Below are 25,472 nucleotides of genomic sequence, written 5' to 3'. Positions count from 1 at the left end.
AGAGACCAAGTGTGTCTTACTTGTCTAAATGCTTGCTGCGTGAATGGTTTGGAGAGTAGCTGTGATCGGTACCCTGCAGGTCATTCACGTTGAAGCCACTGCTCCTGGCTTGGGTGGTCAGGTCCGTTGGCTTCTGGGTGTCCAGGGTGATCCACCAGGGCATGTGCCTTTTCAAAAGTACAACCTGTTAGAGCTCCCTAGTGGCACAGCGCCTTAACCAAGCGACAACCATAGTGACACTGCAGTAGTAGTGCCCAGAACACGGGGGTTATTCTCGCTGTGGTTTCCATGAGAGGATTGGGTAGGCCCAGTGAGAGCTTGTGAGTAGCTGCAGAGGGAGATGCTCACAGATTCGGGATGAGAGAGCTCGAGCTTCCTACTGTACCCCCTCCCTGGAAGCACTCTTAAAGGCAGCGGCTTTCCAGTTATTTCATGAGGCTCCCCTACAACATGTAAACACACTAAAATTATTTAGCTGCAGGAGCAATGTCCTAGAATCCCCTTCTGTCTTACACGAAGGGGTAAACACGTAATTCCTGACGTCGATGTTTCAGTCGATCATTTTCCGGCTCCGTGGGAGTATGAGAGCAAGATCCATTCAGTAGGAAGCATAACAAATGTTGCATTCTGGTCATTGCTGGGCTAGTGACCCATGGCATAGTGCTTCCTCTTCGTGCTTGGCAAGGGCAGCTTAAGCCTCCCTGAGGTCACAAGGGTGCGTGTCCCGCCCTCGGCAGTGTGCGCTGTGCTGCTCGGCTGTGATGTTCCCTGGCTGGGTACGTAGGGTGCCTTAGCCCAAGATGCTTTCCCAGTGAGCAGTAAGCTGCTGCTGGCTGAGTTCACAGACAGCTGCCCTATGCTGGTCTCCCAGCGGCTTGGTACTCCGTGTCTATCACGTGTGTGTTTTATTTGCCTACTGTCTCAGGTGTGGACAGTCCAAGATTTTGCAATGGTAAACAAAATGGCCACGAATAAGCTTGTGAGTTGTGTTCCTTTTAAGTACAGTGCGTATTACAAAGTAACCTACAGAGAGCTGCAAGCTGATGACATGGTACAACTCACGCGTAAATACTTTGCTTTCTGAGAACTCACAGGTCAGCTGAGGAGCACTTCAGTATCTGGACCCTTCGCTTGGAAACGCAAACAACTTCACGTGACCGGCAGCTCAGTCTCGGGAAAACTGGGAACTGAAGAGAAAGAAAGACCTTTTCTCCGTAAACTTCTCGTCAGAAACGCAGTGAATTCTGGGCTAGCAAATTGAGTGGGTGTTGTTATCCTTGAAAAGTACGCTTCCACTTTTAAAAATTCAATTATTATCTGTAAGAAAAATACAGAGTTTTCTGAAGACTTACTACATAAATCATTAGTTCAAAAGCCATACTATATTTTGCTTGAGAAACCTGTAAATAATACAGGATAAAAATGGCATATTTTCTTATTTAAATTGGATAAACAAAGCAACTTTCCATCTTGAGGTGCCCTGTTTCTTAGCTTATTTTTTGTCTTATTTATATTTTCTCTATTTGAAAGGCAAAAAGACCGAGAAAGAGAGCCCCCATCCTCTGGTTGGTTCCCCAGATGCCCGTAACAGCTGAGGCTGGGAGCTGTGAACTCAATCCAGATCTCAGGTGGTACTGGGGACCCGACTCGGAGCCACCCAGGTTGGGCATTAGCAGGAAGCTGGCATGGAGCACGGAGCCCGTGTTGGAACCCAGGCAGTCCAGCGTGGGATACAGGTGTCCAACGCAGTGGTGTAGCTGCTAGCACACACCTGACATGTGAATGAAGAAACAGAGGTGCTGGCTGGGACAGCCTTTGGTTGGCTACAGTCCTCACCTTCTAGAAGGCTGTCCTCAGCCTGCTCTTCAGCTCATTGCTGCCGCTGTACTTGGTCCTCGGTGTGTGTGTTCCTCCTTAGAATCGCGCGTGACAACAGCAGAGAGCACTTTGTTCCGTCAGTCCTGTAACTACCGAAGCCGAATATCGGCCAAAGGGTAGATTTTTGTAGGATGTGATAACGGTGGACCAGTCTGCGAGGCTTTGCGCCTGCCTCGAGTTTTGTCAGTCCGTGCCTGACAACAGGACACAATTTTGATTTTGCAGAATTTACTGGGTAATCTCAAAAACACAGCAGTGCTTTTGTGAATGAAAAGTTCAGATCTGAAATACCTTCTGGAGCCATCTAGAGGCTTTGCCTCATTGCCGGAAGGACCACAAACTTAGAGCAGAAGACTTCATTTTCTTTTCTTCTTCCTTGAAGGAAGTAATTAGGAACCAAGAGGTGGTTTTTACCCTTTAATTTACAAATGAACAGAGCATGGATTAACCCGGGCGTGGTTTAAGTGACTCAGCACATAGCGTGAGTCCTAGTGGCAGAGGACAGTGTTCAGAGGGTTTTCATGTAGAAACTGACATATTTCTTAAACACGACTTAAAAACCTCATTTTCTTTTTGGGACAACACAGTTTTTCCTAAATTGTTTTATATATTTATATATCCTGTGTGTGTTTATATATATAGTGTGTTGTTCACACTGAAGTATGAAAATATGAAACAATCTGGTATTAATATGAGTTAACCATTTGAAGCCAAGCTATGAGACTGAGCGCTGGAGTCCAAACGTCACTCTAGATTAATTGCTTATTGTGAATGAAAGCTGGGAGATGCGTTGCCATCATCTGTGATGGTGCAAGAGCGAGCCGAGCCTCTGTTCACGCCCTACCCTCCTCCACGCTCTGTCTTTACTCCTCGCAGCTGTTATTAGAAAAGCTTGAGATTGTACCAACACCTTTGAGGCCTTAGGATTTTTCCCCTGAGGGATCTGTGATTTCTCAGCAAAACAAAGGAAGCAAGGAAGTGCCTGCGGTTTCTCTTTCTTTCCAGGGTCGTCTTCTCTTTTGTCCACTTACAGGTAGGCTGCTTGGGTCCTTTCTCTTGACTCTGTGCTGCCTCCGCTGACGCTGACGGGCCCTCTCCTGTGGGAGCAGGGAGGGCCAGGCCCCAGGCAGCCCACCCCTGGAAGGAGATGCCTTTACCAAGGGTGGGCTCTGGCCCTGATGCCCTCTGCTCGGGGAAGAGGAGGCAAAGCGAGCCGCGGAGAGCTGCCCTGAGTGTTGCAGTGTTGCTGTGTTATGGTTGAGAGTGCAGGACAGCTGGGGCTTCCGCACTGCCTTGTGGACGCTCTAACAATGGAAAGTGAGAAGGAGCATGGAAGGGCGGTGGGGCTCTGGGAGGAGGAACCTCCACACTTCAGTATTTGAGCTGAGTGCCTGTGAGGGGTATTCATCTGGGTAATGCTGCGTGTACCTCCTGTAGCAGTGCTGAAAGTGGCCAGAGGTTCTGTTTTTGTTCACCCTGAAGGGAAGAATTCGGATGTATAATGCAAGAGATTTGTGTTATGAGTAAACTTTAATTAGAGAGGCCTTGTAGGTGCTGGCCTGGCACTGACCCGGGTGGACCCTGTTGGGGGCTGGTTTGAAAGCGACCCCAGATTATGGCATTCATGGCATTGGTAGTGGCAGCTGTGTGGTTGCAATGGGTCCCGTACATTTTCTGCTGAGTGCATTTTCACATTATTTTAAGCATGTTATATGGGTTTCCACATTATTTTATATTAAGCCCCAGAAGTAAGTGTGTGTGTATGTGGGGGGGGGGGTGTATGGTGTAGGAAAACACAGCTACAACAGTATCTGTAGGTATCTGGCTGTTGTGACTGAAGTCGCTTCTAAAGCATTAGCTTTATCTCACATCACTCTCAAGGCTTAGGTCAAGGTTGCTTTCCGTTCTTACAGACCACACGGCGGTGGGGATTATTTTTAGAGGTTGCTGAGCAGTCCTGTGGCTTTGGGAACGGCTGCCTCGGCTGGGAGGGAGCGGCGAGGGACTGGCTTAATTGACCACCTGCACAGTTGCTGGCTCTCCACCAACTATGCCCCTGGTGGGATTTGGCTCACCTGGCAATTATCTCAGTGACCTGTCATTTTTAGCAAGTGTAGGAACCAAGGCTGGGGACGGAGTGAGATTAAAATAGTTTGACTGTTCATTGATGTGTCTTTAGGTCTAAATGTTTTTCAAGGAGTGTCTTACAGATAGTGTCTCTGCAAAAATGGTTTTATTTGCTATCACTTACAGTAGAGACCAACTTCTCGGCTACAATTTCAACTCTTTTTTCACTTTGATGAGTTGCTAGTGACCTAAGGTATAATGGCAGAAAAGTACTCCATCATGATTGGCATACGTCAGTTCAACCCCACAGGCCAGGGGCACTGTAAGGATAAGTGTGTGTGATTAAAGTGTGAGTCCTCTTGCCTGGAGCTCCCCCCGTGGATGAGTGTGAAGTGGAGACCTGGACCTGCCGTTGCTTCCCCCGCTGACCCAGCTCCTGAGGCCTCCACTGGGTGTGTGGCTGGCCGGGGGCCTGCTCTGGGGTTTGAAGAGCAGCATGTTCATCCATTGTTGAGTGGACCATTTAGTCAGCACCTCCTGTGTGTAAGCCAGCTACTTAGAGCCCATAGGCTGCTGGTCAAGCTAAGAAACAGAGACCTGTTCCCGTGCTGGGCAGTGCCTGGCTAGATAGGGCTATCTTCTGAAAGCATTTTCCAGGGTGACTTTACTGGCAGGTAACTCCTGTGAATTAAATGTGTCCCCCTCCCCACCCTCAAGTTCAAATGTGGAAGCCCCAGCCCCAGTGTAACTGCTTTTGGAGTAGGCCTTTGGGTGTTAACTGAGGGTGAATGAGGTCCCAAGGGTGGGGCCCTGATCATGGGACTCGTGGCCTTAGAAGAAGAGGAGGACGGAGATCTGTGTGCCGTGTCTTGTGTGCGCGTGTGTGCACACGCACGCACCCCACCAAGGCCCTGTGAGGCCACCTCGACTGGGATTCACACACTAACATCCTGTGCATATAGACTGAAGTATTTTTGAAGTAAATTATAGGCATTTTAGCAACTACATGTTACAGAAAACTGATGGCTTCCATTTAGCACAAATCGCATTAGGAATTTGTCAGAAAGCTTGAGTGAGCAGGTCATGGCTTTTGCAGGTGGCCTTGAATATCTCCCCTGAAGAGGAGGTGGATGAGGTTTTCCCAGCACCCCTTAGGGTGTCTGGCACCCATGTGCCTTCCTCTGTCCCCAAAGGAGTGAGTGTGAAGGCGGAAGAAGGCGGGGGGTCTAAGAGTTCCTAGGCTTGCTAAACAGGAGAGGGTGGTCCCCAGTGAGCTGAACCGGAGAATCCTGTGATGCCACGGCAGTGGAAGGCACAGTTCTCTTCTTCATGGGGCACCTGGCAGAGAGGAGCGTGAGTGTGTGGTCTGGGGGTCACAGGCAGGATTTAAGGGGAGTGGGAGCAGGTGGCTTTCTCCGCAAGGCTGGCTTTGAAAGATACGTGACAGACAGCAGGGAGGAGTCCTAGGGTGAAGTTGCTGGGGATGTCTGATATTAATGCACTTTGCTTTTTTTCCCCAATTTTTTTTAGCAATCAGAAATGAGTGAACAAGCAACAGAAAGCAGTTCCACTCCACAGGGGCCCAGGGATAGAAATTCTCCGGAGAAAACCTGCCAAATCGGACAGAAGCAGCTGGTATGGAGCCTGGCCTCTGTGCGGTCTGGGGCGCGCTGTCGAATCCTGCAGGGGCAGGCAGGAAGCTGGGCCAGGCCGCACTCTGGGAATGGCCTCTGTTCCCCCACGCCGGGACTCTGTGCTCCTCACTGGTCTGGGCTCACCTCCCCTGTCCCCTCTGTGCCTCTCACACCCCCTGAACTTAAGCCCAGTTTTCTGTGCAATTAAATCCTGCTCTCAGAGTCGAACACTGCTGAATACATTGCTGGGTTTCCCTTTATCAAGCCCTTGTTCTGTTTTTATTATGTTGTGTCATGATTCTAAAACCTTGTGTGGTTCGCTCCTCTGATCCTTGTCACCAGATACTACTGAGAACCCCATTTAACAGAGGCTCAGCAAAAGCAGGTACTGCTCGAGGCACGCCAGTAACAGGTGGCCTTGCCGGCACAGCCTGCTGGTCAGCTCACTCCTGTGTCTCGGTTCTTAGCCCTGGGCGAGCTGCAGAGAATGTGAGAGTGACGGGTGGCGCCAGGCTGCCTTACTTCCTGGCTGCGCCTGAATGCAGAATGGCGCTTGTGAGGTTCAGTGTGAAAGCAGATCCATAGACACACATGAGGGTGAAAGTTCAAAGCAGTGTGTTTATTATCCTGTGCCGAAAGTGAGTCAGCCAAAGCAACTGCGGAGCGGCCGAGGTGAGTCTGCTACTCACTCGTTACATGGGAAGTCCCACAAGGGAAGTGTCCCTCATGGACGGGCCAGCCCTGTCTTCAGACTGCTCAGATGGTTTTCTCCTAAAACCCTTCTAGGCAATACCTTCTAGGCAATACCCTCGTAACCAAAGTGTTGCATGTCCAGAATGAGTCATCGGGGCCAGCACTGTGGCGCCGCTCGGGTCCCTCGGGTCACTCCGTCACATCTCAGGGCTGCAGTTTGAGTCCTCATCTGGCTCCCTCCACCTGAGTTAGTAGATCCTGCCACCCTCACGGGAAACCTGGATGGAGGTCCTGACTCCTGGCTTCAGCCTGGCCCAGCCCCAGGCTGTTACAGGTGGGAGAGCTCCCTCTCTCTCCTTTGTTTCACTCTGCCTTTCAAACAGATGATCACAAATACACATTTTTTAAGTGAGTCATCAGGAGTTGATTGAGGCATTTTGTTGCCTTCCCTCCTGCTTAGGCCCCATTTAATTTCTAAGTTTCCCAGCACCGCAGGGAGTCACTGTGGTGAGGCTTTTCTTCGGGTGTGGCTCTGGTGGAGGCCCGGACGCTGTAGGTGGTCTCTGTGCGCTGGGTGGCAGCCCCGATGGCCTCCACACTCCCGGGGTGGGAAGCAGCTCTCACCCTATCTCAGGTCCTGAGTTTAGGGCAGAGCACGTGTGCTTTGGGTCCCTGTGCTGTGAGACCCTTGGCATGGCCTTTTCCAGCTAACAGGAAATTCTGGCACCCGTCCCCATCATTGGGGAAGCTGACTGGTGTTTTGTGGATAGAAAGAGTTCTTCTGTCCCCCTTGGTTGGTTTTTTTACATTTTTGTATGTGAGTTTTATATTTTTTTTTTTGTTCAGGAAGAATACCCTAATTGGGGAAAGCTCATAGCATCTTTTTTTTAAAGATTTATTTATTTGAAAGTCAGAGTTACACAGAGAGAGGAGAGGCAAAGAGGTCGAGAGAGAGGTCTTCTATCCACTGGTTCACTCCTCAGCTGGCCACGATTGGAGCTGGGCAGATCCGAAGCCAGGAGCCAGGAGCTTCTTCTAGGTCTCCCACACGGGAGCAGGGGCTCAAGGACTTGGGCCATCTTCCATTGCTTTCCCAGGCCACAGCAGAGAGCTGGCGTGGAAGTGGAGCAGATGGGACTAGAACCGGTGCCCGTGTGGGTGGCCGGCCCTGCAGGCGGAGGCTTAGCCCACTACGCCACAGCGCCAGCCCCTCATATCATCTTTGGAAACTTAATCAGATGCACTATTTCTCTGTGTAAACTGTAGTCATTTTCTTGCATTATAGTAATTTACAGAAATTTTATTTTAAGGCAGTGTAAACACATAAAGCTCTTCTATATTGTGTTCATTTCACAGCAGCAGATAGAGCGACAGCTCAGATGCCTGGCATTTCAGAACCCGGGACCCCAGGTGGCCGATTTCAACCCCGAGACTCGGGAGCAGAGGAAGAGGGCTCGGATGTCCAAGATGAACGAGTATTTTTCTGCAAAGAGTAAGTAAGTCCGTGACCTATTATATTCGTTTGTGGAGTTGGGATATGCGTTTTCTAATTGACAAAGCAAAGTGATTAAAGATTGCCTCTTTATGACTTAACAATACCTCTTCTACAGGACAGTAGTAGTGCGTGTACCTGGAAATTGGCGAAGTCAAGCCGCAGCGCACTCTGATTCCAAATGAAGAGGCAGGTTTTTTTTTTTTTTTTTTTTTTTTCCCAAAAAGGGATTCAACAGCCCTGTACCAGAATAATAGCTCTGACAGGAAAGATAATTGCAGAAAGCAAAGGTCTCTCATTAGGGGCAGAAATAATAACAACCATGGAAGAAGGCGTGGTATCAGATGGCCATAGCACAGTCCCTACTGCAATGATTGTTAATGCATCCAAGTATCAATTAGCAAACCACAAAGGAAAGGTTGACAAATTTGACTACATCAAAATTAACAACTGTGCCCGTTAAGACACCCTAAAAACAATGGAAAACAAGTCACAAAGTGGGAGAGGTTGTTTGTAGTTAAAAAAATCACTGTCCAAAATATACAAGGAATCTCACAAGTCAATAGAAAATAATAACTACCTTAATGGAAAAGTTAACATAAGAGACAGGCTTTTCATAGGAAAACAGTAGCTCAGCAGCAGTCAGGGTCCTGAGCCTCCTCCGTACAGGCAGAGTCCAGTGTGGTCACAGCTAGGGCGGGACGCCGGCCCACATCAAGTGGACGGTGGTACCGCGCACTGTTGCGAGGCCCGCGCACTGTTGCGAGGCAGCTTTGTGTGGCCCGTGTTCCTCAGGCCCTGACACCTTCACTCCCGGCTACGTGTCCTGGCACAAGTCTACTCACAGGTGTGAGGAGGTGTGTTCAGGAGGTCCCCAGCACCACTGTGGCAGCAGAGAAAGCAGTGCTCCCAATGCGGACAGCGTCCGCCGAAGGCTCAGGAAGTCCTTGTGTATTCTTGCAGCGGAGTACGTGGAGCTGCGTCTTCTAGCATGGAAGCATCTCAAGTCAGGATGTAGGGAAAAAACCCAAAAGACAGGAAAGAGTTGTATTTATTTGCAAAGCAGAGTTAGAGACAGCGAGAGAGATTTTTCCATCCATTGGTTTATTCCCCAAATGGCTACAATGTCTAGGGCTGGGCCGGGCAAGAAGCGGAAGCCTGGATTCCATCCTGTTCTCCCACAGGGGTGCAGGGGCCCAAGCACCTGGGCCATCATTTACTGCCTTCCCAGGTACAGTAGCTGGGAGCTGGATCTGAAGTGGAGCAGCCGGGATTCAAATCGGTTCTCAGCTGGGATGTGGGCATTGCAGGCGGCAGCTTAACCTGCTGCACCCACAGCACTGGCCCGGGGCTTGCTTTTTATTTATTTAGTTAGTTTTGTAAGATTGATTGATTTGTTTGAAAGTCAGAGTTAGAGAGAAAGAGAGGGTGAGAGGGAGAGCGGAAGGGAGCTGGGGAGAGAGATCTTCCATGTGCTGGTTCACTCCTCAGACGGCTGCAATGGACGGTACTGAGCCAGGCCGGAGCCAGGAGCCGGGAGCTGGGACCTCCATCAGGTCTCCTGTGTGGGTGGCAGGGATCCAAGCACTTGGGCCACCTGCTGCTGCTTTTCCCAGGCTGTTACCAGGGAGCTGGATGGGAAGTGAAGCAGCTGGCACACGAACTGGTGCCCATGTGGGATGATGCTGGCTCCACAGGTGGTGACTCCACCCATCGCGCCACGCTCTCCGGCCCTGGGTTTGCGCTTTTTTTTTTTTTTTTTTAGATTTATTTTATTTATTTGAAAGACAGAGTTACAGAGAGAGGCAGAGACAGAGAGAGAGGTCTTCCATCCATTGGTTCATTCCCCAGATGACCGCAATGGCCGGAGCTGTGCCGATCCAAAGCCAGGAGCCAGGAGCTTCTTCCGGGTCTCCCACATGGGTGCAGGGGTCCAAGGACTTGGGCCATCTTCTACTGCTTTCCCAGGCCATAGCAGAGAGCTGGGTTGGAAGAAGAGCAGCCAGGACTCGAACTGCTGCCCATATAGGATGCCAGCACCACAGGCTGAGGCTTAGTGTACTGCGCCACAGTGCCGACCCCTGGGTTTGCTTTTTAAAAATACATCTGGGGGGCTGGTGCTGTGGTGTAGAAGGTTCAGCCTCTGTCTGCAGTGCTGGGATCCCAAATGGGTGCCAGTTTGAGTCCCGGCTGCTCCACTTCCAACGCAGCTCGCTGCTAATGCACCTGGGAAAGCAGAGGAAGATGGCCTAAGTGCTTGGGCCCCTGCACCTGCGTGGGAGACCCGGAAGAGGCTCTTGGCTCCTACCTCTAGCCTGGTCCAGCCCTGGCTGTTGCCATCATTTGGGGAGCAAACCAGTGGATGGAAGATATCTCTTTTTTTCTCTCTCTTTCTGTATCTCTGCCTTTCAAATAAACAAATCTTTAAAAAAAGTGCTTATTAAAAGATAAATGAATATAGTACAATACTTGATGGCTTTCATCTTTTGTTGTTAAAATACTTGTATTCCAAGCAGTGCTTTTAAAACAGTGTGATTTACTAGGGAAAATCCCATTGAGAATAGTCATGGTTTAAAGGTTTGGAGCACCTGCCCGAGGAGGCCTTGGAGGCTCCCTGTACGTCCTCAGGGGGTGAGGACCTCCCAGCCTGCAGCACGCGGGACACTGTCGCACGGGGCTCCCTGGCGTCGGTCCCCGGGAGTATTCTGGCGGGGGTGGGTGCGGGCGGGCTGCCGGGCTGGCTCTCCACCGAGACGGCATGGCTCCGTCCTCCGCAGGGTGATGAAGAAGTACAGCAGGAGCGGCAAACTCCTCTGCAATGACGCCGACCTGTGCGACTGCCTGGAGAAGAACTGCCTGGGCTGCTTCTACCCCTGCCCCAAGTGCAACTCCAACAAGTGCGGCCCCAAGTGCCGCTGCAACCGCCGCTGGGTCTACGAGGCCATCGTCACCGAGTCCGGGGACATCATCAGCGCCCTGCCCTTCAGCGTGCCGGACTAGGCCCGCCTGCGCGCCGCGGCCGGCCTCTCCTCCGGTGCACGGCAGGGCCGGGGCAGGCTGGGGCGGGCAGTGATTCTAGAACCGTCTCGAATTCCTTGGCTTGTGACTGAGAAGTGCGACAGTGAGGGTCTCGCTGATGCCCGTCTGCTCCATCAGATTTGAGTCTCTTCTCGTGTTCTGGTACCTGAGAAAACGCAGTTTTAATACTTCCGGAAGTCTGCAGTGGAGAGCTCTTATGTAGAAGGCAGAATCATAAATTTATAATATCTGGTTGTCCTCAGGATCTCGTATGTCACCATTCGAAATCACAGTTGACATTTGAACTTTTCTAAAGAAAAAAGACACTTGCAGCTTTACACGGTATATCCACGGCCTCGTTTTACTCGTGTATTGGTGACCTTAACGTGAATTTTGCTTTGTATTTTACTTGTGAAATTGGACACTTAGGACTTGCATATCCTGAAAGTCAATGATTTTTTCACTTCAGGAGGAGTAGTTCCAAATTTTCTCCACAGAAGGAAACTGCACTTGTTCTCTGTTCGCTGATGGAGTACGCCCACTCACAGGCAGTTGGCTGAACACCGCGGTGGGCTTTCCAGTTCCGATACATTGTAGGAGGTTTACAGAAAATTGAAGTCAGCCTTCCATGAATTCATTTTTTAGAACTCTTTACCCTAAGTCAGCGGTTCTCCTCAGGGCACCTGCCAAAGCCTCCACCTCCAGGCCCCACCCCTAGAATTCCCAGCTCCTTAGGATGGGGGCTCAAGAATTTGCCTTTGTAACAGGAACCCTGGTGATGTCGACATCAGAACCACCTTTCCAAGTTGTATTAGATACATAGGTGACTATTTAAATACAGTAATTTATTATGTTTTTAACAAGCATAGGAACATTTTGTTTGGAAATAAATTTGCGATGTTACAAATGGGAGTTTTCAGAGTTCATTTTTCCTCCATAATCAGAGTCAAAAACACTTGTTTCTGCACAGTTGCCTCCACCAGGAAAGACTTCTGGCAGTTCTGCACCTGTTGGTTGACAGCTTATTTTAGGACAGAATCAGCAAAACCTCCCAAGTCGTGCTGCGACTGCTGTCTGTGTGGTGAGAGAATTTAGAGTTTCCTCTTCATCATTTTCCATAGGATTCCCTGGGTTTTCTGGATCCCACTCAGTTCAGCTCCGAGCCAAGCATTGTGCTAAGTGCGTCCTTCCCATGCCTCCTCTTAACCCTCACCGCCCTGGGACGAAGGTAGGAAGTCTGCTGACCAGGAGTGTCCAGTCCTGAGACAAGGAGAGGGCCTGGGCTCAGCTGTGCTGTCTTGCTCTGAGAGTAAGAATTATTTTGTAAGCGCTAGACCAAGGCCATCGTCAATAGTGTTTTTATTACAGAATCCTCCTTTTCAAGCCCACAGGAACCCTCGGGCTCACTTGAAGAGCTGACCTGGAGGCCGCCCTCTGCCGGTGGCCGGGCAGGTGCAGGGGTGAGCAACATTTGCCCGGGGCCTGTTTCCACAGGGGCTGTGGCCCCAAACCAGACTCTTTTTGTGTTTGCTGTTTTGTTTTCTCACTTTCACAGCGGGGACTCAGAGGGATAAAATGACCTGGCAACTCTGGCTGATGGGACAAAGTCGCGTTCTTCCAGGATGGAAGGGATGTCCCAAACTGCCTGATCCTAAAACTGATCCAGGTCCCTGGAAACCCACAGGTGCCTGAGCCTCAGGAGCCAGAGGCCCCGGGGGAGCCCGAAGCTTCCTTGTTTGTAAAACATGTCGCAGCTCTGTCTCGTGAGCAGGTGAGTGAGAAATACTGTTTCCCATTATCAAGCGTCCTACTTTCATATTTTAACAGAACCCTAAGAAAATCGGTATGCAATTCTCCTTCCCTTCTGTCTTGTCATTTGGTCTTTTTTTTTTTTTTTTGACAGGCAGAGTGGACAGTGAGAGAGAGACAGAACAGTCTTCCTTTTGCCGTTGGTTCACCCTCCAATGGCCGCCGCGGTAGGCACGCTGCGGCCGGCGCACCACACTGATCCGATGGCAGGAGCCAGGTGCTTCTCCTGGTCTCCCATGGGGTGCAGGGCCCAAGCACTTGGGCCATCCTCCACTGCACTCCCTGGCCACAGCAGAGAGCTGGCCTGGAAGAGGGGCAACCAGGACAGGATCGGTGCCCCGACCGGGACTAGAACCCGGTGTGCCGGCGCCGCAAGGCGGAGGATTAGCCTAGTGAGCCGCAGCGCCGGCCTATCATTTGGTCTTAAGTAAAGGAATCTGGTCTAAAATGGTCAGGCTTCAAAAATGTGTTGGCAAATGATGTTGATGAGTTTTCCCAGGAAAGCAAAGGGTAAAAACACGTAGAGCCACCAGCGGAGGCCTCGCATTGCTCTTGCGGAAGCCCAGTAAAGTATCGGATGAAGTGCGTTGTTAGAAATCGAGCTGTTTCGTCTTGATCTAATAGCAATCCCATCATTTTCAGGGAGCTGCCTGCACTAAACGGGTATTGCCAAAATATCCTTCTGGGAATGGTCAGAAGCCTCTTTCGCAGGTGTGTAATTGTTCCCACAAGGTGTGTAAAGCTCTTTAGTCATTCGCACTGAATTCAGGGGAGTGGGCAATGCCCCTGTGCAGTCCGGCCCGTCAGGGTGGTGGCACTTCTCTTTCTTCCGGGTGGGTATCTGTCAGTGCTGATGGCGCGTCTTCGTGAGCAGGCAGAACGCCTGAGGCAAGCCGTTCCACACAGGTCATTTAGCTGTAAGCTGGTCTGCAGGGAAGGATTCAGGCCGGGCGCCTGTGGCCAGTTTGTGCCCCAGGGCTCCAGCTCGTCCGTCTGCAGGACACAGTTGCCAGAAGTCGAGTTTGTAAGCATCCAAGAGCATCCTTACGAGGTCTGAGACAACCCTCTGTCCCCCCCCCCCCCCCTCCGAAATATCCTAGAACTGCGGAAGCCAACACAGAAAAAGCACTTCCCCTCCCCTTTGCCTTTCTGGACAGCGAACAGTGCTGATCTGGACAGATACCACGGCTAGTCGGTCTATACCATCTTAGAAACTTCTAGTTTTTGATCATTCTGGAAGGTGTGTCATGATATCTCACTGTGGTCTTAATTTGCACTTCCTGATGACCGATGATGTGAACTTTTTCGTGTGTTATTTACCATCTGAGCGTCATCCTCACTGACATGTCTCTTCATAGCTTTTGCTCATTTTTTTTTTTTTTTTGACAGGCAGAGTGTATAGTGAGAGAGAGAGAGACAGAGAGGAAGGTCTTCCTTTTTGCCATTGGTTCACCCTCCAATGGCTGCTGCGGCCGGCGCATCTCGCTGGTCCGAAGCCAGGAGCCAGGTGCTTCTCCTGGTCTCCCATGTGGGTGCAGGGCCCAAGGACTTGGGCCATCCTCCACTGCCTTCCCAGGCCATAGCAGAGAGCTGGCCTGGAAGAGGGGCAACCAGGACAGAATCCGGCGCCCCAACTGGGACTAGTACCCGGTGTGCTGGCACCGCAAGGCGGAGGATTAGCATGTTAAGCCACGGCGCCGGCCACTTTTACTCATTTTGTAATGTGATTCTTTGGTCTTTTATAGTTACATTTTGACAGTTTTAAAAAACATATCCAAGGCGCTGGCATTGTGGTCTAGCAGGTAAAGCCGCTGCTTACAGTGCTGGCATCCTATGTGGATGGTGGTTCGAGTCCTAGCTGCTCCTGATCCAGCTCTCTGCTAAAGGCCTGGGAAAGCAGTGGAAAATGGCCCAAGTATTTGGGCCCCTGCCACCCACGTGGGAGACCCAGGTGAAGCTCCTGGCTGGTTCTCAGCTCTCTGGCTATTGAAATGTTTTTGTTTTTCTCTTTCAGAGGTAGAGTTGCAGTGTGTCTTGGATTGCCTTTACCCTGGCGCCGGGGAACCTTGTAACAGCCTGGCCAGGGTGGAAGTCAGGATTCCCCTGTGAGCCTGGCTGGGGTCTCAGCTGGGCCACAGCTTTTAGGGTCTGGAAGGTTCCTGTCTTTTACCCCTCTCCAGAGAGCAGGGGATGGAGGGCTGTTTAAGTCTGGCTGTGAGCATTTCTGGATTGCTGGCTTCCTCGTTACCAGGTGCGGGAGGCAAGTGCCGGCCCAGGGTGCTCGGCGCCGCCGCTCCTCGGCCCCGGCTCCCTAGCCAGCCTGCCGACTTCTCGCGGCGCTGCAGAGGCACGCTGTGTTTGCACTGCTTTTGCCGTCTGGAGTTAGTGGACACCATGGTGTTCCCCAGCTACTCGCTCTGATTCTGACACCGTCGCTCCTGCCCCAGCCACGCCTCCGCCTGCCTCTGTCCCCTTGGCTTAGGTATTAAGGTGAGCCTAGTCTCAAGGAGTTCAGGACCACTTTCTCATCTTTTCTGCTCTGGAAGTCTTTGTTTCCAGTGCTATTTTTTTTTTTTTACCTTGAATACTGGAATTTAATAAAAGAATAAAAAAAAATTGCAATCGGCCAGCGAAGCCATCCGGGCCTGGAGGGTTTTGCACTGTTCTTTCTTTTTAATAGAATGATTTTTAGTTTTATGTATACTTTAAAATCTGTGGGTGTTCTGCTTATTCTTGTGTACATTTTGGAATTATCTATTTTCTCTAAATCTTTCAATTCGCGAACAAAAAGGTAGAGAAATATACTTATTTTAAAAATTATCAAGTATCGTTGAAAGGTTAGTGTAGACCAGCATCCTTTCAGCCAATGTCTTTCTCCCAAGGCACTCAGAGCTGGATTCCCGAGGTGAGAAAATTGGTGAACTCACGCAGGTGTCGTCCAGAACAGGGGCGGCGTGGCCAGTTAGCAGAGCGCTCCTCGGGGGATTTCCACGAGGACTCCGCTCCCTTTCTGTCCGGAGGGCTGCCTGCCTCTCCTACCTGCCTCCAACCGCATGATCCCTGCTACAGGATCTGTGGGTGCAGCGCAGCGAGTGTCCCTGCTGACACAGAGCCTCTGGGCGTCACCGCAGAGTTCCCCAGAGAGGAAGAGGGGCCCCAGGAGCGGAGGAGCGGGGGGCCTGGAAGGAGGCCTTTCCTTTGAACTGCTTCATAGCTCATTCTAGCTTTAAGTACTTCTGTACAGTACTTCATATCAGGGGAGCAGAAAACACGTAGTCTCCGTAACTTCTCCGTGTGTTCTTGGAAGATGAGAGCCATTTGCTTGTATTTATTAAAAATTCACTTTCCAAATGATGGAAAGAAAAAAACTTACATGCGTGGCTTTGGCTCCCTCTGCTGGCCATTCCTATGTACTTCATGTTTTACACAAGGAAGAACCAAGAGCAATTTTCTAAATAGATTTGGAATCTTTTTCTGCTTTTAGGTTATTTGAGGGTAGCTACAATGAGCCATTTTCTCCTCTTTGGACTAAAATATTACTCTCAGGAGTTTATTTCAATTGTTATTTAATGTTTTCAAATTTATGACACTTAAATTTGGTAGTTATATTTTTCTTTTTTGTTTGTTTGCTTTGTGAGACTGAAAGTGTCCTTTTTTTTTTTTTTAATTTATTTGACAGGTAGAATTATAGACAGTGAGAGAGAGACAGAGAGAAAGGTCTTCCTTCCGTTGGTTCACCCCCCAAATGGCCGCCATAGCCGGCGCTGCGCCAATCTGAAGCCAGGAGCCAGGTGCTTCCTCCTGGTCTCCCATGCGGGTGCAGGTGCCCAAGCACTTGGGCCATCCTCCACTGCCTTCCCGGGCCACAGCAGAGAGCTGGCCTGGAAGAGGGGCAGCCAGGTCTCAAACCAGTGCCCATAGGGGATGTCAGCACTGTAGGCGGAGGATTAACCAAGTGAGCCATGGCGCCGGCCCCTAGGCTCCTATTTTTTTAAAAAAAATGATTTCTTTATTTGAAAGAGTTACAGTGAGAGAAAGGGAGAGAATGAGAAAGATCTTCCATCTGCTGGTTCACAATGGCTGGGGCTGGGCCAGCCGAATCCAGGAGCCTAGAGCTTCATCCAGGTCTTGCACGTGGGTGGCAGGGACCCAAGGACTTGGGGCGTCTACTGCTGCTTTCCCGGGTGCATTAGCAGGGAACTGGATCAGAAGTGGAGCAGCCAGAACTCAAACTAGGCCCACATGGGATGCCAGCGTTTCAGGTGGAGGCTTAGCCCGCCGTGCACAGAGCTGGTGCCTCCTTATGCTCCTGTGGCTGGTGATGGTCTCTTAGACATTTGTCTTTGATGACCTCTGAGAGTTTTAAGGAATACTGGCCCAGTATTTTGTAGAAGGTTCCAGAACTGGGATCTGTCTGCTGTTTTTCTCATGATGTAACTGGCACTGTGGGTTCCCAGAAAGAAGACCACCGAGGTCGGTTGCCATTTTCATGGGCGTTTCATCAGTGCACACTGTCCATCTGGGGGAAGCAGCCTTTGTCAGGACCCTTCCCGGCCAGGGGCTGTGTGCCCGTCCCTTCACACCGGCCTCTTTGGAAGGAGGCCACAGCAGGAGTGTGGAGCTGGCCTTCGCCCTGTGGGGGAAGGTGTGGACATGAAGTGCAAGCACTTGTCTCCTTTCAGGTTTATTTATTTAATCATTGTTTATTGTATGATTTGTTGATATCAGTATGGGCTTGTGGATATTTATTTTATACATTGGTTTGTAATCCTAAACTACTTAGTTTATCTTGTGGCTCAAGTTGTCTCAGCTTTGGCTACGGGGAGTTTTTTTGGTAGGCTCCTGTGTCTCTTTAACAGATCCACAACATTAAGGTTTAAAAAGTTTATTACACTTTATTTTTTATTATTTTATTTTGATTGATTGAAAGGCAGAGTTACAGAGACAAGGAGAGAGAGAGAGAGAGAGAGATCTTCCAGGGCTGGCGGTGGTAGCCATCTGGGCCAGGCTGAAGCCAAGAGCCAGGAGCTTCACCCGGATCTCCCACATGGGTGGCAGGGGCCTGAGCACTTGAGCCATGTTCCACTGCTTTCCCAGGCCATTGGCAGGGAGCTGGGCCAGAAGTGGGGCAGTCAGGATATTCATTCTTTTTTACCATTTTCTTGCTTTTCCCCCTACAAGATGTTTTCAGGCTCTTTTAGTATTTGCTCACCTGGTCTCAGAATGAGCCACTTCTCCAAGACGCCCTGGTCTTTTCGTTGGACAGTGGTGTTAGAAACCGAGATACGGTGCTGGTGTGATCAAGCTGAGGCTTTTACGCCCGAGTGAAGTCAAGGCTCAGGTGCTCCGTGTTTACCGTGTTTGACTTTGAAGGACAGCTTCTGTAGAGGAATTCCAGACTACTCTATAGGCACATTTGGAACAGAGTGTTTGAACAGAACTGGGTTGTGGTGTGGACGCACTATCTTGAGTTCTGGAAACACAGCTACAAAGCAAGTGCAGCATTTTCACTCATTTTTCAGGGTCCCAGTAAAATCTATTCACTTAAGGATGGACTAAATCTGGCCAGTGCCGTGGCTTAACAGGCTAATCCTCTGCCTGCGGCGCTGGCACACCGGGTTCTAGTCCTGGTCGGGGGGGTGGATTCTGTCCCGGTTGCCCCTTTTCCAGACCAGCTCTCTGCTATGGCCCAGGAGTGCAGTGGAGGATGGCCCAAGTGCTTGGGCCCTGCACTCCATGGGAGACCAGGAGAAGCACCTGGCTCCTGGCTTTGGATCAGCGCGATGCGCTGGCCACAGCAGCCATTGGAGGGTGAACCAACAGCAAAAGGAAGACCTTTCTCTCTGGGTCTCTCTCTCACTATCCACTCTGCCTGTCAAAAAAAAAAAAAAAAAAAAAAGATGGACTAAATCAAGAATAAAAGAAGCCAGGTCTTTGGCAACGCCGTTTGTCTCTGAGGGTGGGGTGCACGGATTCCTAGCCCGCAGGCAGCTAGCCCTGCAGCTGTGATGCAGGTTCTTCCCTGTGAATTGGTTTGAATGGTTTCATGTTCTGTGTGGTACCAGTATGGAGCTGGAGGTCATGACCTCCCCATGGCGGGGTGAGGACAGACGTGGCTTTACCGCAGTTGGCTAAGGATGCAACACAAGTGCGTGTGACCCCTTGCTAGGACGTTTGCTTTGCCTCACAAACCCTGGGAGGTCAAGAGCAGAGGGTGACAGCGCGGTCTGACAGGACAGAGTGTTTCCGAGGTGCGTGGTGAGGTCTGGGAGGTTGGTTTCTCCATCCCTGTGCTGTTGGCACTTTGGGTGGACAATTGTGAGACTGTGGTTCTTACCCATTTACCTGTCAGCAGTGTCGCTAAGGCCCTGTAATGGCTCAGTTAGCTCTACATAGCCCTTCTATCATCGGGAGAGAATATCACCCAGGAGAGAACATGACTCTCTCCGCAGAACTGAGAGTGGCCGCGGCACGCTGGTGCCATGGGGAGACTGGGGACAGACACAGAGGGCCTGGGTGGTTAAAGGCAACAGTTTGGTCTTTCGCAGTGCTGTGCTGACTCCGATACTGACAGTCACTGAGTCCGTCCTATTGATTTACTGATCTGGCAAACAGCAAAGAGAAAGCTCTTAAAGTCCTATGTAAATAAGAGCTCAGTAGTTAGACTGCAGAGATACATCGTTTGCAGTCTTTGCAAATGCAGCTATATTAATAATTCACCTTGGACCTTTCGTTCCTTTAACACAAAAAAATCTAAGTAAATTCTGGTAGTGGTTAATGGATTCATATTGTTTATCAACTGCTACAAGAATGATGTTAATGTGCTCAGGTACTTGGGTCCCTACCACTCTCATAAGGGACCCGGATTGAGTTCCTGGCTCCTGGCACTGGCCTAGCCGAGCCCTGGCCGTTGCAGTCTTCTGGGGAGTGACCCGGTGAGGGGAGCTCTCTGCTTCTCTTTCTCTCTCTCTTTGCCTCTTGAATCAGTCAGTCAATAACAATAAAAGAATGACATTAATGTTTAAGTTCTTAAGTGTTTTTATTGATACACAACTTACTTTAATACCCAATTCAAAAACATGCGCATTGGATGCATAACCCATTTTCTTTGTTTTCATTATTTTTTGAATAATGGCTTTAATGTTTTTCTGACAATAATTCACTCTTATGATCAGAAATTCAGGTACTATAGAGAGGCACAAATAGACGATAAAGTTGAATGAAATCTTACCAATCCCAAATAATATCATGAACATCAGCCAAACTTAATTCTGGTAATTACTATATATATATATTTATATCTAGATATCAGTTTGTATTGTCTGTATGTTATATGTGATGTAGGTACATAAAAATGATTTTATTAACATGGATAAAAGAAGGAGAATAAGCTGAAGAAACTGCTGTACGTGAGAGTTGTTTCTTCCTAAAGTAGTCCCTGAGGACAAGGGTGTTTGTTCCTGAACAATCTCGAAGGTGGGTCAGAGTCTGAGTGTGATTCATGGGGCAAGCCACAGAAGTTAAGTCGCTTGTTTTATTTTCTTTCTTTTTTAAAAGATTTATTTGAGAGGTAGAGTTACAGACAGAGAGAGACACAGAGAAAGGTCTTCCATCCACTGGTTCACTCCCCAATTAGCCGAAACAGCCGGAACTGGGCAGAACTGAAGCCAGGAGCCAGGAGCTTCCTCCAGGTCTCCCACGTGGATGCAGGGGCCCAAGCACTTGGGTCATCTCCCACCGCTTTCCTAGGCCGTAGCAGAGAGCTGGATTGGAAGAAGAGCAGCCGGGACCAGAACCAGTGGCCATGTAGGATGCCAGCGCTGCAGGTGGAGGCTTAGCCTGCTACACCACAGCACCAGCCTCAGCTTGTATTTTCTTTTTTTTTTTTTTTTAAGATTTATTTATTTTTTACTTGAGAGTCAGAGTTACACAGAGAGAGGCAGGGAGAGAGAGAACAGTCTTCCCTCCAATGGTTCACTCCCCAATTGGCCGCAACAGCCGGAGCCGCGCTGATCTGAAGCCAGGAGCCAGGAGCTTCTTCCAGGTCTCCCATGCATGGTCCTTGGGCCATCTTCTACTGCTTTCCCAGGCCACAGCAGAGAGCTGGATGGGAAGTGGAACAGCCAGGTCTTGAACTGGCGCCCATATGAGATGCTGGAGCTTCAGACCAGGGTGTTAACCTGCAGCGCCGCAGCGCCGGCCCTGGCTTGTTTTCATCTAAAAAGAGTTCATGAAGACTGTGAGTGCAGTCGTGCCTGACGTTGGCTGACTCGTGCCTTGGTAATGGAAAAGCCCCTTGTCTGGACATTGTCCCCTTTTCTCTGAACTTCCTAGATACCACTGTGGACAAGGCTGAGCGTGGCTGACCTTCTGTCTCCTGTGTGTGGCTTGCTTTTCCCACCTGACTGCAGGAAGTTTTTCTTCACCCTTGGAATTTGATGACTTCAGCAGAATTTGCCCCAGTATCCTCATTCTGTATCAGTTTTTCTGGAAAACAACTTGTTCCTTTATTCAACTGCAGATTCGGTTTTTTCGACGTTGTGGGGAAATTGTCCTCCATTGATTACTGCCTGCCCTCTCTAGTCTGATGGTGCCGCACACAGAGTGGGGAGATGTAACAGGATTTCTCACGCATCTGACGAGGCATTCCGGGGGAGCACAGCAGCTCCCAAGCAGACCCCAGATGTCCGGGGAATGTGGGGAAGGGCACCTGGCCTGGGGTGGGTCCAGGACGAGGCGTCCCCATGCGGTAAGAGCCTGATGTGGTTTGAATGTCTCTCCAGTGTCACAGCGGGTGCCCCTGGGCTTCTCCAACCCTCTGCCCAGGCGTGGAGCAGCAGAAGGGAGTCAGATTCTTTGTGCCGCTCTGCGAGCACGCTCTCGCATGTGCTGTGAGCGTCATGGCCCTGGGGACTTCCCCTTCGTGTCACTGTCGGCTTTGTCTTGGGCATGGCCCTCTGGTCTGGGCCGGGTCTGCTCTGCGTCTGATGTTCTGGTTAGGAAATGGCGAGTTTGTGGTCCCCAGCTCTTTCTTTGGTTTTGCCCTTTCCGTCTACTTTTGCTGTTTCCTAAGATTGTCTCTGAGCCCTTCTTGCACAGAATTCACTTCCTGATTAAGTTCTGTCTTAAGGAGCATTCTCGTGGAGTCATATGTATTTTTTTGTGGGGTGTGCCTTTCTCCCACTTCTTTTTCTGTAGCTCGGCTGTGTAGTTGTCACACCATCTCTTCCCATCTGGCCTGCTCGTGGCTCCGACAACTCTGTCCACTGATGTGCCAACGTATTCTTGGCTCTTGGCCTAGTCATGTGAGTTCCGTTTGTCTTTCTGTCTCGGATGCCAGTTTGCTAACTCAGTGTCGCACCCTGTTGGCCAGAAACCCAAGGGGAAGCAGGCCTGAGGGCAGCCTTATTTAGTGGATCTGGTTTTCACTTGCTCAGCTTTGAGATGTTGTTCAGTGTCCTGCACCAGGCTTCCTCTCCTTGGTGGCCGCATACCCCAGCACGAGGAGTGACCCCCAGGGGTCAGAGCCACCCTTTGTAACTGCCGCCCGAGCCTCTGATTGTCCAGGAGGCCGCCTGTCATCCAGGCTGTCACTGCATTCCTTCATTTCCACTGTGGGTGGAGGAGGATCAGGGGCCGTGGGTGTCAGCCAGTGTTAATAACCAGGCCAGGGCTGGAGACCAGGCCCCGTTCATGCTCCCTCTAGGGAGCCTGTTCCCCTGCTTCCTACCTCCAAGTGTCCTATTTTCTTTCTTTTTTTTTTTTTTTCAGATTTATTTATTTATTTGAAAGTCAGAGTTACAGAGAGAGAAAGAGACAGAGAGGTTTTCCATCCACTGGTTCACTCCCAGCGGCTGGAGCTGCGCCAATTCGAAGCCAGGAGCCAGGAGCTTCTTCCAGGTCTCCCATGTGTGTGCAGGGACTCAAGGACTTGGGCCATCTTCTACTGCTTTCCCAGGCCACAGCAGAGAGCTGGATAGGAAGTAGAGCAGCCGGGACTTGAACCAGTGCCCATATGGGATGCACGCCACAGTGCGGGCCCCAACTTACTTTCCTTTGTATCATCCGATTTACTAGCTCCCTCTTCCACCTCTGGAATAATGAGATGTCACTTTGTTCGTTCTGCTTCACTCAGAAGCATCAAAAGAGTGATCCATGGCGCTTCCGTAGCCTCCAAGCCCCGGGCAGTCCCCAGCGACGGCCAATGCCCTGACTGCCGGCTGCTCTGCAAACGGGGAGATGGAGGGACGTCTCGTGGTTCCGTGGACTCTGCTACGGCAGAGGTCTGGCTCTGCCTGGGGGCTCCTTCCTCCGAGTCATCGGCTTCTCCGTTCTGTTGTCTGTTGGCCATGCTTCCTGTTTGTCCTCCCTTCGCTGGTCAGTGGTGAAAGGGGGTCTGTGATCTTTCCTCCCTCGCGCGGGTCTAATTCTCCCCAGTGTTCACTGGTGGAAATGACTGCAGGCCCCTCGGGGCTTCCTCGCAGTCTGTGTGTGAACACCGCCAGTCCTGTTAGCGGCACAGGCCTCTGGGAGGCGTCCTGGAGGGGAGCAGGTGCAAATGAAAATGGAGGGGCGAAAATGTGAGACGGATTTCCGCTTCACGTGCGAGAATGGATTAGGAGGGGATGTGCTCGTGGGTCACAAAATGTGCTTTTGCCACCTTTTAATGAAGGTTTCCTCCCAGCCCTCCGTCAGGTCAAGGGCGGGTCAACATCAACAGCTGTGCTGCGTGGATCCGTGGGACTTGGCCACCTTATGCTGTTCTTTCTCTTCCTGGGCCTCTGGCTTTGCACAGCGCCGCCTGTCACACAGACCGGGAAGAGGCCATGTTCGGGCACTCTTTCTTCTCCAGGCGTCTCAGACAACACGAGAACATTCACATGATCAGCTCCTAAATGAAAAGGTGGTAGGTGAGACACGTGACTCCCCTGGGAAGCCGGGGAGCAGATGTGGGACAAACGAGTCGCTGTTTGCCACCCACAAGGCTGTTCTGCAGTTCCACGCCCGCTGATTCTCTCACACCTGCGAGGCGAGCGCTGACTGTGGAGCTAAAAACAGGGCTGCAAGCCGCACAGGAGCGACTGAGTCGGGGGGAGGGGTGTCGGCGTGGGGTGGGAACCAGGCGAAGTGGGCCAATGACTCCTGCCGGCCAGTGTGGCGAAGCAGCTGCCAAGACTGGGGCTGGGGGCACGGAGGGAAGGCACGAGGAGCTCGGAGTTTCGTGCTGTGCATGTGTGACTGGAAACCACGCTCCCATCCATGCACATGCGAGGTTGACCTTGCACTTCCGGGCTCTGAAGCCCTTGGGCCGGAACTCTCTGGGGTGCAGAGGAAAATGCATGAAAGGCTCACCTGAAAGGTCACTGCTGCTCCGCCCGTTGCTGGCGCTCATGCCGCAGCACAAGCAGGGGCTGGCCCTCGTCCAGGGGCGCTCGCTGGCCCTGGGGCTGGAACGTAGAAGGTGGGGCCACGCTTTGTTCCCCAAGCAGGGCACAGGGCACCCTGCACTCGCGCATCACGTTATTTAACTCACCAGCTTACAGGTCTGGGATGGGAAGCTCAGGGAGGCTCAACGCTGTACAAAGTGAAAAGATTCAGACCTGAGCCCCGTGCTGCTTTGCTGGGGGAGGAGGAGGAGTGAGCGTCTCTGGAGGTCTGAGCAGTTTCAGTGGGGAGTGGCTCCACTCAAGGCCAAAGCAAAGGATCGCACAGAAAATCGTGCCGCTGAGGTGGTCTGTGTCTGGATCCGAGACCTACAGCTGATGCAGGTTCACAAGTGATTTTCTTCAGATGCAGACAAATTGGGGGAGTATGTGGAGTATGTGGAGCTAAATGTATCTGTGTGTGTTGAGCACACAGTGCGGTCAACTCAATTATCCACGCGGGATTATTCACTTTTAATTTGCAACCTGGCTTCTCCTTTCAGTTAGGCTGCTTTTGGACTGCTCTAGCCATGCCAACTAATTTAAATAATAATTTAAGCAAAACATAATTAGGAAGGAAAATGAAATCCAGTGTCTTGCCAGCCCTTGAAGATTCTACAGTGGAAGCAAAGCTCTGACCCGTCCACTGGCTGGCCATCCCCAGCGCCACCCTCCCTGCGTGCCCATGGATTATGGCACTGCTTTCCCGTGTAGCTTTCCTGCCCATCTCTTCTCCATCCAACTAGGATTCTGCTGACAATAATCTTAAAAAAAAAAGCTCCCATCACAAAATTTCTTTGCTCAAAAATGGTTAATGCAGAGAGAGAAAAAAAAAAAACAGCATTGAATAGCTAACCCGTAAGTGCACATGCCACGCCTGTCATCAAGGCTTTTCCCACCCTCATGTCCAGTCTGGTCTTAGGATGTTTTTGGACTGCTCTAGCCACCCCCAGTGCCTTGAAGACATCGGGCATCCAGTGAGCTTGGCTGAAGGAATTGGGTGCACATGCAGAGCCCCCAGGGTGCAGGTACACGGGGGGCCGATGGCACAGTGCCCAGAGAGAGCTGGCAACACTCACCCTCCTGCCTGGACCTGCTCCAGGCCCACTCCAGCAGCCAGCTGCGGCGGGCCTGCTTCAACCTGCCTTACTAAAGAAATCTGAGCAGTGTCGGAGGGGAGCGTCATCAGAGTCCATGGAGATGTGTCTTAAGAAGAAAAAAAAGAGGCACGGATTTAGAAAAAATGTTGCCCTAAAGTACACTTAACATTTCAAGGATTAATTTCAAAGACAAGAGAGAGACAGATGAACACAAACACACACACACACACAAGGGCAGGCAGGCCGTGCAAGGCTCCCAACCGCTGGGTCACTCTCGAATATGCCTGCAAGGGCTGGGGCCGGCCGGTCTCCCACGTGGGGGCAGGGACCCAAGAACTTGAGCCACCCCCTCTGCCCC

At 50.8% G+C, this 25,472-nt stretch overlaps 1 protein-coding gene across 1 annotated transcript; it reads left to right on the top strand.

Annotated features, from left to right (window-relative positions):
- The first annotated feature begins 5,484 nt into the window (after window positions 1–5,484).
- On the top strand, window positions 5,485–10,764 carry ARL14EPL (ADP ribosylation factor like GTPase 14 effector protein like). Its single transcript, XM_062189820.1, has 3 exons — window positions 5,485–5,580; window positions 7,629–7,768; window positions 10,542–10,764. Exons 1-3 carry the CDS (start codon window positions 5,485–5,487, stop codon window positions 10,762–10,764), a joined length of 459 nt encoding a protein of 152 aa, XP_062045804.1.
- Window positions 10,765–25,472: the final 14,708 nt, after the last annotated feature.

This window comes from Lepus europaeus, chromosome 4, assembly GCF_033115175.1.
Source record: "Lepus europaeus isolate LE1 chromosome 4, mLepTim1.pri, whole genome shotgun sequence".
NCBI lineage: Eukaryota > Metazoa > Chordata > Mammalia > Lagomorpha > Leporidae > Lepus > Lepus europaeus.
The sequence above is the reverse complement of the archived record's forward strand: the minus strand, read 5'-3'. Positions and strand labels throughout refer to the sequence as shown.

Bases quoted from the DNA above. Each gene is read 5' to 3' on its own strand.
- ARL14EPL (XM_062189820.1), top strand. From the start codon at position 5,485: ATGAGTGAACAAGCAACAGAAAGCAGTTCCACTCCACAGGGGCCCAGG. The intron at 5,581-7,628 runs GTATGGAGCCTG...TTCATTTCACAG, and splicing joins AAATCGGACAGAAGCAGCTG to CAGCAGATAGAGCGACAGCT. The intron at 7,769-10,541 runs GTAAGTCCGTGA...CGTCCTCCGCAG, and splicing joins TATTTTTCTGCAAAGAGTAA to GGTGATGAAGAAGTACAGCA.